Source organism: Caretta caretta, chromosome 1 (genome assembly GCF_965140235.1).
Source record: "Caretta caretta isolate rCarCar2 chromosome 1, rCarCar1.hap1, whole genome shotgun sequence".
Classification (NCBI taxonomy): Eukaryota; Metazoa; Chordata; order Testudines; family Cheloniidae; genus Caretta; species Caretta caretta.
The window spans coordinates 330220450-330234355 of record NC_134206.1 but is presented as its reverse complement, the minus strand read 5'-3'; the positions used below and the strand labels follow the sequence as shown (position 1 = coordinate 330234355).

Here is a 13906-nt window from a genome sequence, read left to right as displayed (position 1 = left end):
GTATGTGTATTTAAAAGCAACTACTTTGAAATGTGAGCCAAATTCATCCTTAGCTCTCCACTAAAGTCACTCATGCATCAGAGATGAATTTGGCAAAGAATGTTCAAAGTGAAACAATTTTATATGACAACAGGAAATAACCTATGTAGATTTAACTTCCTACTAACAGACTACTATCATGTATGCTAGATGTTATCCCTTTCTTTCACAAAACTTTCCTCTCTCACTCCCCATTTCTCCAAAAATTTGGTTCAGTACTTTTCCCCCAGTAACCTCCCCTTTAAAAAAACAAAAAACTTTAATCAATCTTGTAAATGAATGCTAATTGAAATTAAATTAATGGTTAGATGCCACAACAATAGGTGATTGCTAAATTATTCTGTTGGGTGGTGTGGGAGTTGAGAAGCAATAAATAAACCCAGTGGACTTTTGGCACAGTGGTTCCCCCCCACCCCACCTGTGAAGTAACTGGTTCAATTCTGTTTTTTAAAAACTACAGAAGACTCAGTTTAGAAAGCAGAGGGAAATAGCATAAAAATCATCATCTTTAGGGCCCTATTAAATTGTCCATTTTGGTCAATTTCATGGTCATAGGATTTTTAAAATAGTAAATTTCATGATTTCAGATATTTAAATCTGAAATTTCACGGTGTTATAATTGTAGGGGTCCACACCCAAAAAGGAGTTGTGGGGGGCTCACAAGATTATTATAGTGGGGCTTGCGGTATTGCTACTCTTACTTCTGTGCTGCTGCTGGCCATGGTCCTTCCTTCAGAGCTGGGCAGCTGGAGAGCAGCGGCTGCTGGCTGAGAGCTGAGCTCTGAAGGCAGAGCCACTGCCAGCAGCAGCACAGAAATAAGGCTGGCATGGTATGGTAATGCCCCCTTATTTCTGCACTGCTGGCTGCAGAGCTGGGCCCTCAATTAACAGCTGCTGCTCTCCAGCTGCCCAGCTCTGAAGGCAGTGCAGAAGTGAGGGTGGCAATAATGCGATTTCCCCCCCTACAATAACCTTGCGACCCCCCCCATGCAACTCCCTTTGGGTCAGGACTCCCAATTTGAGAAACACTGATCTCTCCTGTGAAATCTGCAAAGTATAGGGCAGGGGTCTCAAACACGTGGCCCACAGAGTTATTTCCTATGGCCCACCATAGGCGCCGACTCCACCGGCAGCCAAGCTCCCCTGCCCCCCGCCTCCGCCCCCCCGAGCTCACCGCCCCGCCCCGCTCCTCTGCCTACCTCCCAGTGCTTCCCGCTGCCAAACAGCTGTTTGGCAGCACTTAGGACTTTTCATGAGGGAGGGGGAAGGAGCGGGGATGCGGTGTGCTCAGGGGAGGAGACGGAGAAGAGGTGGGGCTGGGGCTGGGATTTGGGGAAGGGGTTGGAATAGGGGCTGGGAAGAGGTGGGGCAGGGGTGGGGCCTCATGGAAGGGGTGGAGTGGGGTGGGGCTGGGGCAGGGGGGAGGCTTTTGTATTAAAAGGTGTCAGTGATGCAGCCCTCGGGCCAACGTATTAGTCCTCATGTGGCCCTCATGGTGATTTGAGTTTGAGATCCCTGGTAAAGGGTAAAAGCACACAAAAAACTAGAATTCACAGGGGGGAGACCCGATTTCACAGTCCGTGATGCGTTTTTCATGGTCATGAATTTGGTAGGGCCCTAATCCTGGTAGAGAGAGATGCTAGTATAGGTACTAAATTCTGAATGTCTATTTGGAGACCTTTTGGCAAGATACGCAATTCAAAAAAATCAACTGTGTATGTATTGTTGCACTATAAAGGGGTGTGTCAGATTGATTTAGCCCCAAACAAGTTTATACAAAACCAAAGGTAAATAGGAAAGTTCCCATTATTTTAAAAATAAATTCCTTACCTTCCCTCCTACCCCAAAGTCTGTAGTGGAAAAGTATTCCACGTACGTTAGGTATTATTATTATCATCTATCATTATATACTGGAGTGGTTTACTGTGATATGAATACGTCCTATAGTGTGGACATGGCACTGACCATCTTGTTTAAGACCGATGCAGGCCATGCACGGCCTTTTTAAAAATGCAAAAAAACAGTCATTTTTAGAATAAACCCATCTGATGTTACTGTTTAGCATTTCAACTTCTGTTCACATAGTGACTTTTCTACCTTTTAAAAATAAATTATTTTTGTGTCTAGGCACCCAGGGCGTTGTAGCCTATTAGTTAAACTAATATTAAACTATCTCGGGTTCAGCTCCTGTTGCTACAGTTTCATGCTCAACAGAACTATCTTGTAAAGTCTCACACGCATGTTTAACTTTATTCTCATGGGACAACTCATATGAATGACATTAAGCATCCATATAAGTTTTGTCAGTATTAGGGCTCAAATCACTGGATTTTGGACAAAAATATCTTGTGTGATGCTGAATTTAGCAATCACGTATGTTGTGTTCACAAACTGATATATCTCCAATTATAGGTCCTACCTAGTAGAAGCATTGTGTTTGTAAAACATTGGTCAGAACTAAAGAAATTAAACTTTTTAAAATAAACACATGAAAATATTTTTTTCAACTGTTTATGAAGGAAATCTGGACTTATTTTTGTTTAGCCCAGTCATGTGAGTGTTCAGAAGACAAGCAGCACTTCTTGCTATGTATTAAAACTGTGCAATATTTGAACAAAGTCTTCCTGGCTATTCTGAATCTGGTGGTGGTGGTAACCTGCTGGAGAGTCACAAATGGCCATCCGTATAAAGGAGACTTCAAGCAAGTTTCAGAATGCAGGGCAGAGAAGGGGTGGGAAGAGGAAGGGGTGGAGTGGGGGCAGGTCCGGGGGCAGAGTGGGGATCGAGCACCCATGGAAAAGAGGGGAAGTCAGCGCCTGTGGGTTGATGGGACAGTATTCACCCTCAACATGCAGGCAGGCTGTGTGGTTGCTTGCCTGCTATTCTAGTCTGTGGACTGGGATATTGGCTATTGTTCTTTGTGCTCTTGGGTTTTTGGCCACTAGATCTTTCAAGTGCAGATTTAATGATCACTTCCCCAGTCCACTCCAAATGCTCAGTCTGTGCTGGCTTAGTAAGGGTGGCAGGACAATCACCTTTGTGGTGTGTAGCTCCTTCAACATGTCCTCCCTCCTCTCCATCCTGGACTGATGAGGAGGCCCTGTGGTACAGAGGGTATTGTGTGGGCCCCCTATGTTGGAGTGAATTCTGCCTTGAGGGAGTCTCCTATGTGGAAAAGGATTTGTTTGGAGACTGTTCTCTAAACTTTCAGGATTAGTAAAAGTAGGTGAATCCAATGAAATTTCCATTAATATCAATGTAGGGTATAGTGTCATTCGAAGGGATAATGACAGATCTTCTGGGCTACTATTGGGTGATCATCTCTGGTGTAATGCTGTTGTAATTGACTTTGAGTGATCTGACAGCTGTGGAAAGTGATGAATCTATTAGTGTAAAGAAAGCCAGGATTTCCCCCTTGTTCCCCAGCAACAAAATGCCAGTGTTCTGAATTTAATTGATCCTAACAGTAATAAATAAAACAAAGGAGGTGTTCTTTTCATTCTTTTCATTGTGTTAGCGCAAGCCAGTTTATGGTATAAAAATACGTGACTATAAGGAGGAGGCGCACTCTCTACCAGCCTTAAGTGATAGCCACAAAGTTATTAGTGTCAAACCCAGCTAATAACCTAACTGGAATCTTGAAGATTTTTTCCATTCCCACTTTCTGAACCACATTGCTGTTACAAACTACCATACAATGATTAAAAGGAAGCCATCGAATGTTCTTGTTATGGACTACATTTCCTTTCCCAATCAAGATCCCATTTGTGATGCAACCACAGCTGCTAGAAAAGTGGCATAAGGAAGGCATGCCTTTTTATTGTCTTTAATATGATATGAGATTTGTCCTTTTTGACATACACATGCTATTTCCTTTTGTTTTGGGCTTCCCTGCTGCCTGGTCCTTCTCTTTGCCCTTCATGTCCGTCGTGGCTTTCTGATGATTCTCTCCCTCCTCTATCCCCACTTTCTTATCTATGGTTCCCTGACACATGGTATCCTTGCATGTGCCCTTGTGCGGCTTAGTTTCCAGGTACCCCGGTGCAGCGGTTCTTAAACTCGGATGTGTGGAATGTGTGCTGGAGGGGGGCATGAAAAGATTTAGGGGGAAAAAAACCTTACTGCACACCTTCAGAGCTGGGTGGCCAGAGAGCAGCAGCAGCTGCTGGCTGAGCGCCCAGCTCTGAAGGCAGTGCCGCCGCCAGCAGCAGCACAGAAATAAGGGTGGCAGGACCACGCCATGCCAGGCCATCCTTACTCCTTTGCTGCTGCTGGTGTCAATGCTGCCTTCAGAGCTGGGTGGCCGGAGAGTGGTGGCTGCTAGCCAGGTGCCCCAGCTGGGGTGAAACTACTACAGACAGAAAGAAGAGGGTGTGATCAAATAAATCTGAGAACCGCTGCCCCAGTGTGTACTGCCTGGCTGCATAGCTTCCTGGTGGCTCTGGTCACGAAGGGAAAATTCTGTTTCTTACCCTGCTCGTTATGTGGAAGTGGCCTGTGGAGGAGGCAGCTAGAATGGCACTGCCTCGTTTCCCGGTACTTCTCTGAGTTGCCTGGAGAAGCAGTTGGAAACAAGGTGACGGGCGTCGTGGTGCTGGTTCTACCTCTGTGTTGACCACCAGCCGGTGCTCTGAGGATTGCAGTTTGAGACCTTGCAGTGCATAGCCATTACTTAACTTCTAAAGTCCTGTATGCATTTAATAGAATGGGCTGAAACTGATCTGCTGTCAGCAGTATACAATGAATCCAAACACCTTATTTAGAATCCTAATGGAAAATAGGAGTTGATCTTGAAATTTTGCAAGGAGATGGTTGAATTCCATTACTATGGCAATTAGAACTGTTAATTCAAACATGGTTTCCATGTTATTGGGTGGGTGAGTGGGGAGTGTTTAGAAACTGAGCTCCTTTTCTGTAAGTTTTAAAACTCATTACATCTCATTTGAAGTTTCATTCAGGATTAAATAGAAGCCTGCGTACTATACTATCTTCCTCAAGAAGAGAGGAATTTTTTCATGCGCACAATACGCTGTAGAAAGGCCTTCATTTAAGTGTTTTTGCAGATGTAAGACTAATGCTGATTTGTTTTAAACCTACATAAGTTCTACAATGAATTAATCCAAATGAGTGTTTTATGCCTTTAATACTTCTTATTTCAGACACTTTTGAGAAGAGTGCAGCAAATCCGTACATAGTAAATGTTGAAAGAAATGGAAAAATTATTTATACCTGGAAGGTGAGTCTACAGCATAGAAGTCTGTTCAGATATACCAGAAAGTAATAATTTGTCTAATTTAATCTAATACTTGCATTTTACGTTTCTTTTCATTGGGATTTAAAACCTGTAATTTGATCGATTACAAGTTTTAGATGCCTTTTAGGTTACTTACAAAACTGTTTTTTCCTTGGGGCAAGGCTGAAGGGACTGAGAGTGAAATCCTGGCTCCATTCGAGTCCATTGGAGTTTTGCCATTGACTTCACTGCTGCCAGGATTTCATCCTGAACGAACAGCCATTACTTAGACAAATTCTTCATAAACAGCACATTCTTCCACCCTGAGAGCTGAGTTGCTCAAGAAAGACAGAATCTACTGAATTCAAGCGGAGCTATTTCACTTAAACTTGGTTCTGTATAAGTGACATCTTTAAACTTTTTTAATGGTAAAAAACCCTCCTCATGCTGTGTTTTGTGTAATTTTAAACCCTGATTATATTTGTAGTTGTCATGAACTATGAAGTATCTTTAACTAGTTTAGTATCCTTCAGATCTACAGTCACTTCGACTTCAAAAGCCTACATTTAGGGCTCTGTTCTCCCTAGTGCATGTAAGGAAGAAGAAACACTCAGTATTAAATCTTGTGGAATTGTGAGAATCTCCAATTGGCTTGGGGACGATTCCCCCTCTTTGGAAGAAGTTGGGGTTCAGTTAGCAAAATCTATTAGTACCCACCCAGTTTCATGTGGATTTTAGGGGATCTGCTGGGGGCACAGGCTGCAGGGCAGTGCACTTCGATGGCACTGCGTTGCAAGGGATGCCTCTTATTCTTTGACTTGCCAACTCCAAACAGCAGAGCTGAAACTCTGCAGAGCATCCAGCAGGACTTCCACAAGGATGGGGGAAGGAAGAGGCTGCAGGGGAGCAGAATTCCCTTTTCTTGTGGATGTAGGCTCTCCTTTGCATGAGGACACCAAGGGGAGTTATGGGGCCTTTATGCATCATCCGGCAGTATTAACAAAGCTCCCTTTGTTTATCGTTTGTTTGTTTTTAATATTTTAGTTTCATGAAATACCAGGTTTTTGTATTACACAAAAATCTGTTAATATTTTACTCTGATCCATGCAAAGTTCATCTGTGCAGCTGTTGACAGCTAATCTTCAGGGCACCACAGACCTGAGGAGGCCAGTTTTTGTTTGTAAGGGGAAAGTGCCTTCTTTCTAGCATGTATGGAATGTTGCATTAAGCATTCCAGGGCTGCAGACTGGCCAGCCCTATCACTTCATATGGCAGCCAGGCTCTTGGGAGAAACAGCACGATTCACTGAGCTTGCTGAGCGTGTTTGCCTTCGTGTCCCCAGTTTGTTACATTTCCTAGGGCTGAGGTAACCTCTGCAGGCTGCGTGGTGCCAGGTGGTGGTAGCGGGGCAGACGAGAGATCCTGAAAACTGGGTGTAGCAGAGTGGAGAACACTTTTGCATGAGGTTTCCACCTCCCAGACTGCTGTGAACTCTGTCCTGAAGAACGTGTTTTTTGTTAATTCCCCAGTCCTCCTGTCTCACCAAAGTAGGATGACCTTCCCCCGGCTAGGTCAGTCTCCTACAGAACCAGCATCTGGAGCCTTGCTCCCGTGGGAAGGCCACATATATGTTTTGTTTGGGTTTTAAGTTTTAAAACCTGTTACTGGAGTGGAGAGTACTCCTTGGAGTATTTTCACCACTGGGCAAATTTGAGGGCTGATCATATGTTGTATGTTTAAAAAAAAAAAGCATCCTTCTCCTAGAAAGAGGAGTGTTGTCTGTGTGAGACACACAAATAAGGTGTCTAACCTGCTGTGGGATCCGTGCAGGCCTTAATGCCCAGATAGATTCCTACTGAAGTTATTGAGATTCCGTGTAGGGTTGTGTCCATCCATGCTGGTGCAATTGCATGATGGGGGTTTGAATTATCCCAGACCCTTGAGTGTGCTAACTTTTTTCTCCAGAAGTTGGAGCTATGTACAAAAAGTATAAATTTCATCCTCCACATAAGATGCTTTTTGCATCAAATTGTTAAAGCTTGGAAAATGGACCATTTTTAAGCCTCAAGTGTGAAATGCTGGCTCCACTGATAGGCAACTGGAGTTTCTGCTGTTGACCTTAAGGGAGGCAGGATTCCACCTAAGGTGATTTTTGTTCTGCAGTAACTTATTTGATTGACTGATAACAAATGTACTGCTTTATCTACTTTGTTCTCTTGTGTATGGCAAAACATTTCCATCTGCTGATCTTTTTATGACTTTCTTCTTTTTGTGCAGGAAGGGACAGGGTCTTGAATTTATCTAAACTTTACTGTATGTGTGGGTAACTGTTAAGTAGTTAAAGTCCCATTTTTGACCTACCGTAAAACTGTTGCAAACTGGTGAAGAATGTCTTCTGAATGATGCGTATTTTTTCATGTTGCTACTCTGTTAATATACAGAAATGATATCGAAAAGCATTCTCATTTTATTCAAGATCAATAGATATGGTTAACCCAGTATCTGCAGGTTTCCTTGTTCTTCCCTATATTAACTGTGGAGAAATAACTTCATTACTGCATACGGTGTTGGTTAACTGCAGATCTTATTGTGTTGTCCAAGACAATTTAGTCTTTAGATTTATTTTAAATAACCACTGTAAACTATATTAATCAGTGAGCCACCATTTCTGTGAGACACACGTAAACATGTGTCCTTCCTACTGGCTCTCTAGCAGCAGTTAACTCTGACAATTGTCAGAGCACTTCATGTTCATACTGACATTATCAGCAAGGCTTGTGCACAAACAAGAATGTAAACGATACTGAGCTATTTTGGCTTCTGTCCCATTAAACATAATTGGAAAACCATCTGTATCTGCCAAGTGCAAAAAGACCAAATGTATTGTGTGTACGATCAGTGGAAGGAGGAGGATGGACCTTATTTTCAAACTTTTACAAAAATTATAAAATGTTGAGATTAGAAAAAACGTAGCCTTTGTCGTTCCTGGCATATACAGTTGTCCCATACCTGTTAAAAAAACAGCTTATTAGTCACAGGGTAATCACTTCTGCCCTGAAAAGCAGTGCAGGAATCCTGTAAGTGGACTTGGTAACAATATGCTAGCACATGCATAGACCTGATGTGGAACTTAGATTGATTGCTTATTACGACTGTGATTCCCATTTTTATGAAATACATTTTTCTTAGCAAAGTACAGAAAATGCCGGATTATAGGGGCCTGCTCCCACTGAAGTCAGGAAGGTCACAATTTGGTCCTGTTGATTCATTTTAAGTCGGTGGAACTTAAGCACGTGCGGTTTTTTTAAATAAAATAGGAGCATAGAAGAGTTTTGTTGTCGAGAGCTGTTGTGGCAGCAGGTATAGAAACCTAAGAGAATGCATGATCAGGCCTTATATGTACTTAAGCCCCTTCATTTTCAGTTTAAACCGATTTTTACTGAAAAATTTCTGGGTGTCACAAAAAGTATTCATTTTTTTTTCTGATTTCACCCTACTTTTGTATCATTCAACTATATAAAAATAACTTGTTTTATTAGGAAAATACAATACATTGCATGAGATCTATGTATTAGGATAATACGTTAGTCTGTGTGTGTATATGCAAAGCTGCCTGTTAAAGTATTAGTTTAGAAGATACACACATTAAACAAACAGGCACGCATGCAAACTCTGAAGTGCATGTGAATCTGAACTGCCTGATGAATCTCACACCCACCACATACACATTTCAAGCTGTTAGCAGATAACAGTTTAAAGATTTTACACACTAAAATAGGAAGGAAATGAAAATCTGTATCAGAATGCGTTTCAGAACACAAGGAAGTATTTGAAAGTTTTAAAAAAAACAAAACCAGGAGAAAAGGATGAAGTTAAGTGTATGTGCGGCAAATGGTGCGGTCCAATTATTAAATGTAAATATTTATAGGCTAATAGTTCTAGGTCTACAACAGTAAACTGTTTATTCAAATGAAAAGTATTATTTGGAGATTAGAGATGTGTTGTTTTCTTAAACTCAGAGGTGGCATTATGTTTTGAGTTCTATTTTGGTTCTGCAGCAAATCATGTTGATTAATGCTTTGAATTCTGTTCATCTGTTGAATACTTCCCCGTCTTTCCATTTACCAAAATAAACCCCAGTATTTACCCAGAAAAATTATGAATAGTTTTTTGCACTGATTTTCATCATTTTTAGTTTTTATTTTATTTAATTTTTCCTGGGAATTTATCAGTGTTTATTACCACAACAACAAAAACAGAAGGGCCCTATGTCTACTTCACAAAACAGGGTGCAGTAATTTTTCAAACGATTACAGGTCCTTTTTCTCATGCTCTGTTGTTAAAAACAGTGGTGTTTATTGTATCGAGCAGACTCAACGATTGTAGTCTGATGAGTGCAAGGTTGCATACCTGGATGTAGCCTTATTAGCCTGGGAACTTTATGCACGCTTTGAGAGTGACAGTAGCTTCCAACTGAAAATGGAAATGCAACAATTTGCTGCCAGTCAGAGGCCAAAAATGGAAATAGATCTGGAAAACCTAAAGCATGGAAAACCATAAAGAGTCTTGTCCATTGAAAAGGAAACAGTTTAATCTGTTTGTGTTCAGAAGTAGTGTAAACAATAACCAGTACATCTTTATATAAATCAGCTGTAGATAGTGTTTGTTTTTTACAAGGCAGTAGACTGTCAATAATTGTGTTGACAATCTGGAGCTTTTAAACAGCTTGTGAAATCTTTTTAGCGTTTGTCTTGATAGGCAGGGTAGGGGCTACACTCTTCCTCCAGCTGCAAGTAGGTCACTGGGCTATGTGGCAATCTCTCTGCGTCCAGATTTGAAGTTTTTAGCCACTGGATCCATATAATTGCAGATCCCCCAGATCTGGTGCATCCCACCCCAAAATATCCCACAGAGGGCCAGCACAAAATCCACTTCCATGGTGCACAGAGTGTGCCAAGATATTGCTTCATTGCCACCCTGCTCTTGTGGAGGTTGAGCGGGGAGCCTGCATAGAGCTTCAGTGAAGTAGAGAAATGAATTTCAGCTTATACGGGGATGCAGATTCAGTTGTGGGTGGTGGGGTTGATCAGTTGTCACATGTAACTGGTCTAAAAAACAACACACATCAATCCCCCCCCCCCCATTTTCTCACACCCCTTTTTTGGAGTTGAAGTCATAGAGCAATACGTATGAAACCAAAGGCCAGAAAATGGATGGGACTGAACGGGAATGGAAAGAATTGGTGATAGGAGAGAAGAGGGGAGTAACGCTGGAAAAGAGAAAACAATGTTTAACAAATGTCTACATAAATCTAGATAAACTGATAGTTATTTAATTTAATTTACAGGGAAGTGGGAGAAATACCTGCATTGGATTATATGATCCTCTTAATAAACAAAATGAGGTAAGGCTAATGCCACATGTAGATCTAGAAAGGAGAATATCTCTGCTTTCTAGATTTTGATGCCCTAAAAATGACATTCTTAGGTCTGTCTGAAGCATTTGTTTTTAAATAAAAGTTGCTGTTGTGACCTTTCCACACCCCAGCGTAAAGCATTCAAACAACATTTTGTAGCAACCTGTCTGCACAGCAATCTGACTTATTTTATACAGTGTCGGGCAAATATGAACACTCATGAGTCTTTAAAAAAAGCCTAATTAAACATGTTTTCTAAAAAATAGGGCTGTCAAGCAATTAAAAAATTAATCGTGATTAATCGTGTGATTAAACAATAATGGAATACCATTTATTTAAATATTTTTGGATGTCTTCTCCATTTTCAAATATTTTGACTTCAGTTGCAACACAGAATACAAAGTGCACAGTGCTCACTTTATATTTATTTTTGATTACAAATATTTGCACTGTAAAAAAACAAAAGAAATAATATATTTCAGTTCACCTAATACAAGTACTGGAGTGCAATCTCTTTATAATGAAAGTTGAACTTACAAATGTAGAACTATGTACAAAAAATAACTTCATTCAAAAACAAAACAATGTAAAATTTTAGAACCTACAAGTCCACTCAGTCCTACTTCAGCCAATTGCTTAGACTAGTGGTCCCCAGCATGGTGCCCGTTGGGACAACTGACTGACAAGGGAGTGCTTCCGCTGGACAACCCGCCGCTGAGGAGCACGGCCGCCGGACAACCGGCCGCCGAAATGCCGCCCAGAAGCAGCAATGCCAAGAAGCATCGCCGCCGAAATGCCGCTGCTTCTCGATGACGCCGCTTCTCGGCGGCATTTCGGCAGCGGTGCTTCTCGAACACGCTGCTTCTCGGCGGCATTTTGGCGGCAGGTCATCCGGTGCCCACCAAACTCTTCTGGGAACATGAATATGCTATTGCAACAGAAAGGTTGGGGACCACTGGCTTAGACAAACAAATTTGGTTACGATTTGCAGGAGATAATGCAGCCCACGTCTTATTTACAGTGTCACCTGAAAGAGAGAGTAGACATTTGCATGGCAGTGTTGTAGCTGGCATCTCAAGATATTTATGTGCCAGATGTGGTAAAGATTCATATGTTCCCTTCATGCTTCAGCCACCATTCCAGAATACATGCATCTATGCTGATGACGGGTTCTGCTCGATAATGATCCAAGGCAGAGCGGACCAATGCATGTTCATTTTCATCATCTGAGTCAGATGCCACCAGCAGAAGGTTGATTTTCTTTTTGGTGGTTTGGGTTCTGTAGTTTCCGCATTGGAGTGTTGCTCTTTTATGACATCTGAAAGCATTCTCCACACCTTGTCCCTCTGAGATTTTGGAAGGCACTTCAGATTCTTAAACCTTGGGTCGAGTGCTGTATCTACCCTTAGAAATCTCACATTGGTACCTTCTATGCATTTTGTCAAATCTGCTGTGAAAGTGTTCTTAAAACAAACATGTGTTGGGTCATCATCCGAGACTCCTATAAAATGAAATATATATGGCAGAATGCGGGTAAAACAGAGCAGGAGACGTACGATTCTCTCTCGAGTTCAGTCACAAATTTAACACACTTTTTTAACAAGCATCATCGGCATGGAAGCATGTTTTCTGGAATGGTGGCCAAAGCATGAAGGAGCATATGAGTGTTTAGCATATCTGGCATGTAAATACCTTGGAACGCCGGCTACAAAAGTGCCATGCGAATGCCTGTTCTCACTTTCAGATGACATTGTAAATAAGAAGCAGTCAGCAGTATCTCCTGTAAATGTAAACTGAGTAGACTAGTGGGCTCTAAAGTTTTACATTGTTTTGTTTTTGAGTGCAGGTGTGTAACCAAAAAAAATCTACATTTGTAAAAAGTTGCACTTCCATGATAAAGAGATTGCACTACAGAACTTGTATGAGGTGAATTGAAAAATACTATTTCTTTTATCATTTTTACAGTGAAAATATTTGTAATAAAAATAATAATATAAAGTGAGCACTGTACACTTTGTATTCTGTGTTGGAATAGAAATCAATATGTTTAAAAATGTAGAAAAACATCCAAAAATATTTAATAAATTTCAATTGGTATTATATTGTTTAACAGTGTGATTAATCACGATTAATTTTTTAATTGCAGTTAATTTTTTTTAGTTAATCGCATGAGTTAACTGCAATTAATTGACAGCCCTACTAAAAAGCAATTATTTATTTTGTTACTTGTATTACATGTGCACCCACAAGGTGCTGTGTGCTGCCACGTGTATATGAAGACGTGAAAAGAAGATTGTACAGTCCTACATTTGGATCCATGTAGGTGGCCTGTGCAGAGCTGTGTTGAAATCATTGGGGTTTCATGCTGACTTAAGGGTTTGCCTGTGTAGATCTACTGGCAGACTGGAGGCCTAAGGAAAAAAAGCAACGCATAAAGGGTGGAGGAGAGTGCTAAAACATAGCATCAGAATATAGTTCTTCTGGCCTTTGGAATGTTTGTTTAAAGAAACACTTTGAAGAAATACTGATCAGTGTTGTTTTTCCTAAGGAGTAGAGACTTTAAAAATAGTTTGTATTAAGTGAGTGAAACAAAACAAGCCACATTATGTAGTTCACTCGAAATTTATTTCTCAATAGCATCTGTATACCTTTGAAAAAGATCTACACATAATCAGTTGTTCGATCAACAATGAAAAGACGTTACTAGGTAAGTGTCGTCTTTATCTCATTAAAATTATACGATGTCATGATAAAGAAAAGTTTTTATTTTACTAATCTGGATAAATTTCAATCTAGAAATAATAAGAAATATTTTACTCAGAAGCAGCTCATGACAATCTCCTTCTCTGCATTTTTAATACATCTGTCACTAGGATATCTAGGTGACAATGGGATTACTGTGACTGCTTTTTTCTTTTTAAACAAACTGACCACTTCTTAAGTTTCTGCATGTCTAATGGATCTACAGTATCTGTTGTGGTGTTTCTTTAAAGTTTGGTTCAGTGATGAATTTTCTTCCGTGAGATTTTTATGTGATTTGATATTTGGAAATGTTCACTAAGATGAAATAGTGAATATACATATTTTGTTTTTTGTTAAGTAGCAGTCAGTTTTCTTCAGTCAACAAAGGAAGAAAGAGTAAATCAGCTACTGCAGCCAGGTACCAAAAGTAGCTTATTTTTAATTGTGAAGGTAAAACTAACACTGTTATTGGGATT

The 13906-nt window shown here is 40.7% G+C and overlaps 1 protein-coding gene across 6 annotated transcripts in view; it reads left to right on the top strand.

The window, feature by feature from the left end:
* GSAP (gamma-secretase activating protein) overlaps positions 1–13906 on the top strand; it is a 62679-nt gene that overhangs the window by 1224 nt on the left and 47549 nt on the right. For 4 of the 6 annotated variants that reach the window (XM_048836432.2, XM_048836434.2, XM_048836430.2 and 1 more), the window contains exons 2-5: positions 5199–5275; positions 10620–10676; positions 13326–13395; positions 13789–13848. In XM_048836432.2, coding sequence (XP_048692389.1) covers positions 5199–5275; positions 10620–10676; positions 13326–13395; positions 13789–13848 — 264 coding nt within the window. The remainder of the gene's footprint in view (positions 1–5198; positions 5276–10619; positions 10677–13325; positions 13396–13788; positions 13849–13906) is intronic. The other 2 variants (XM_048836431.2, XM_048836429.2) reach the window with 1 other exon arrangement.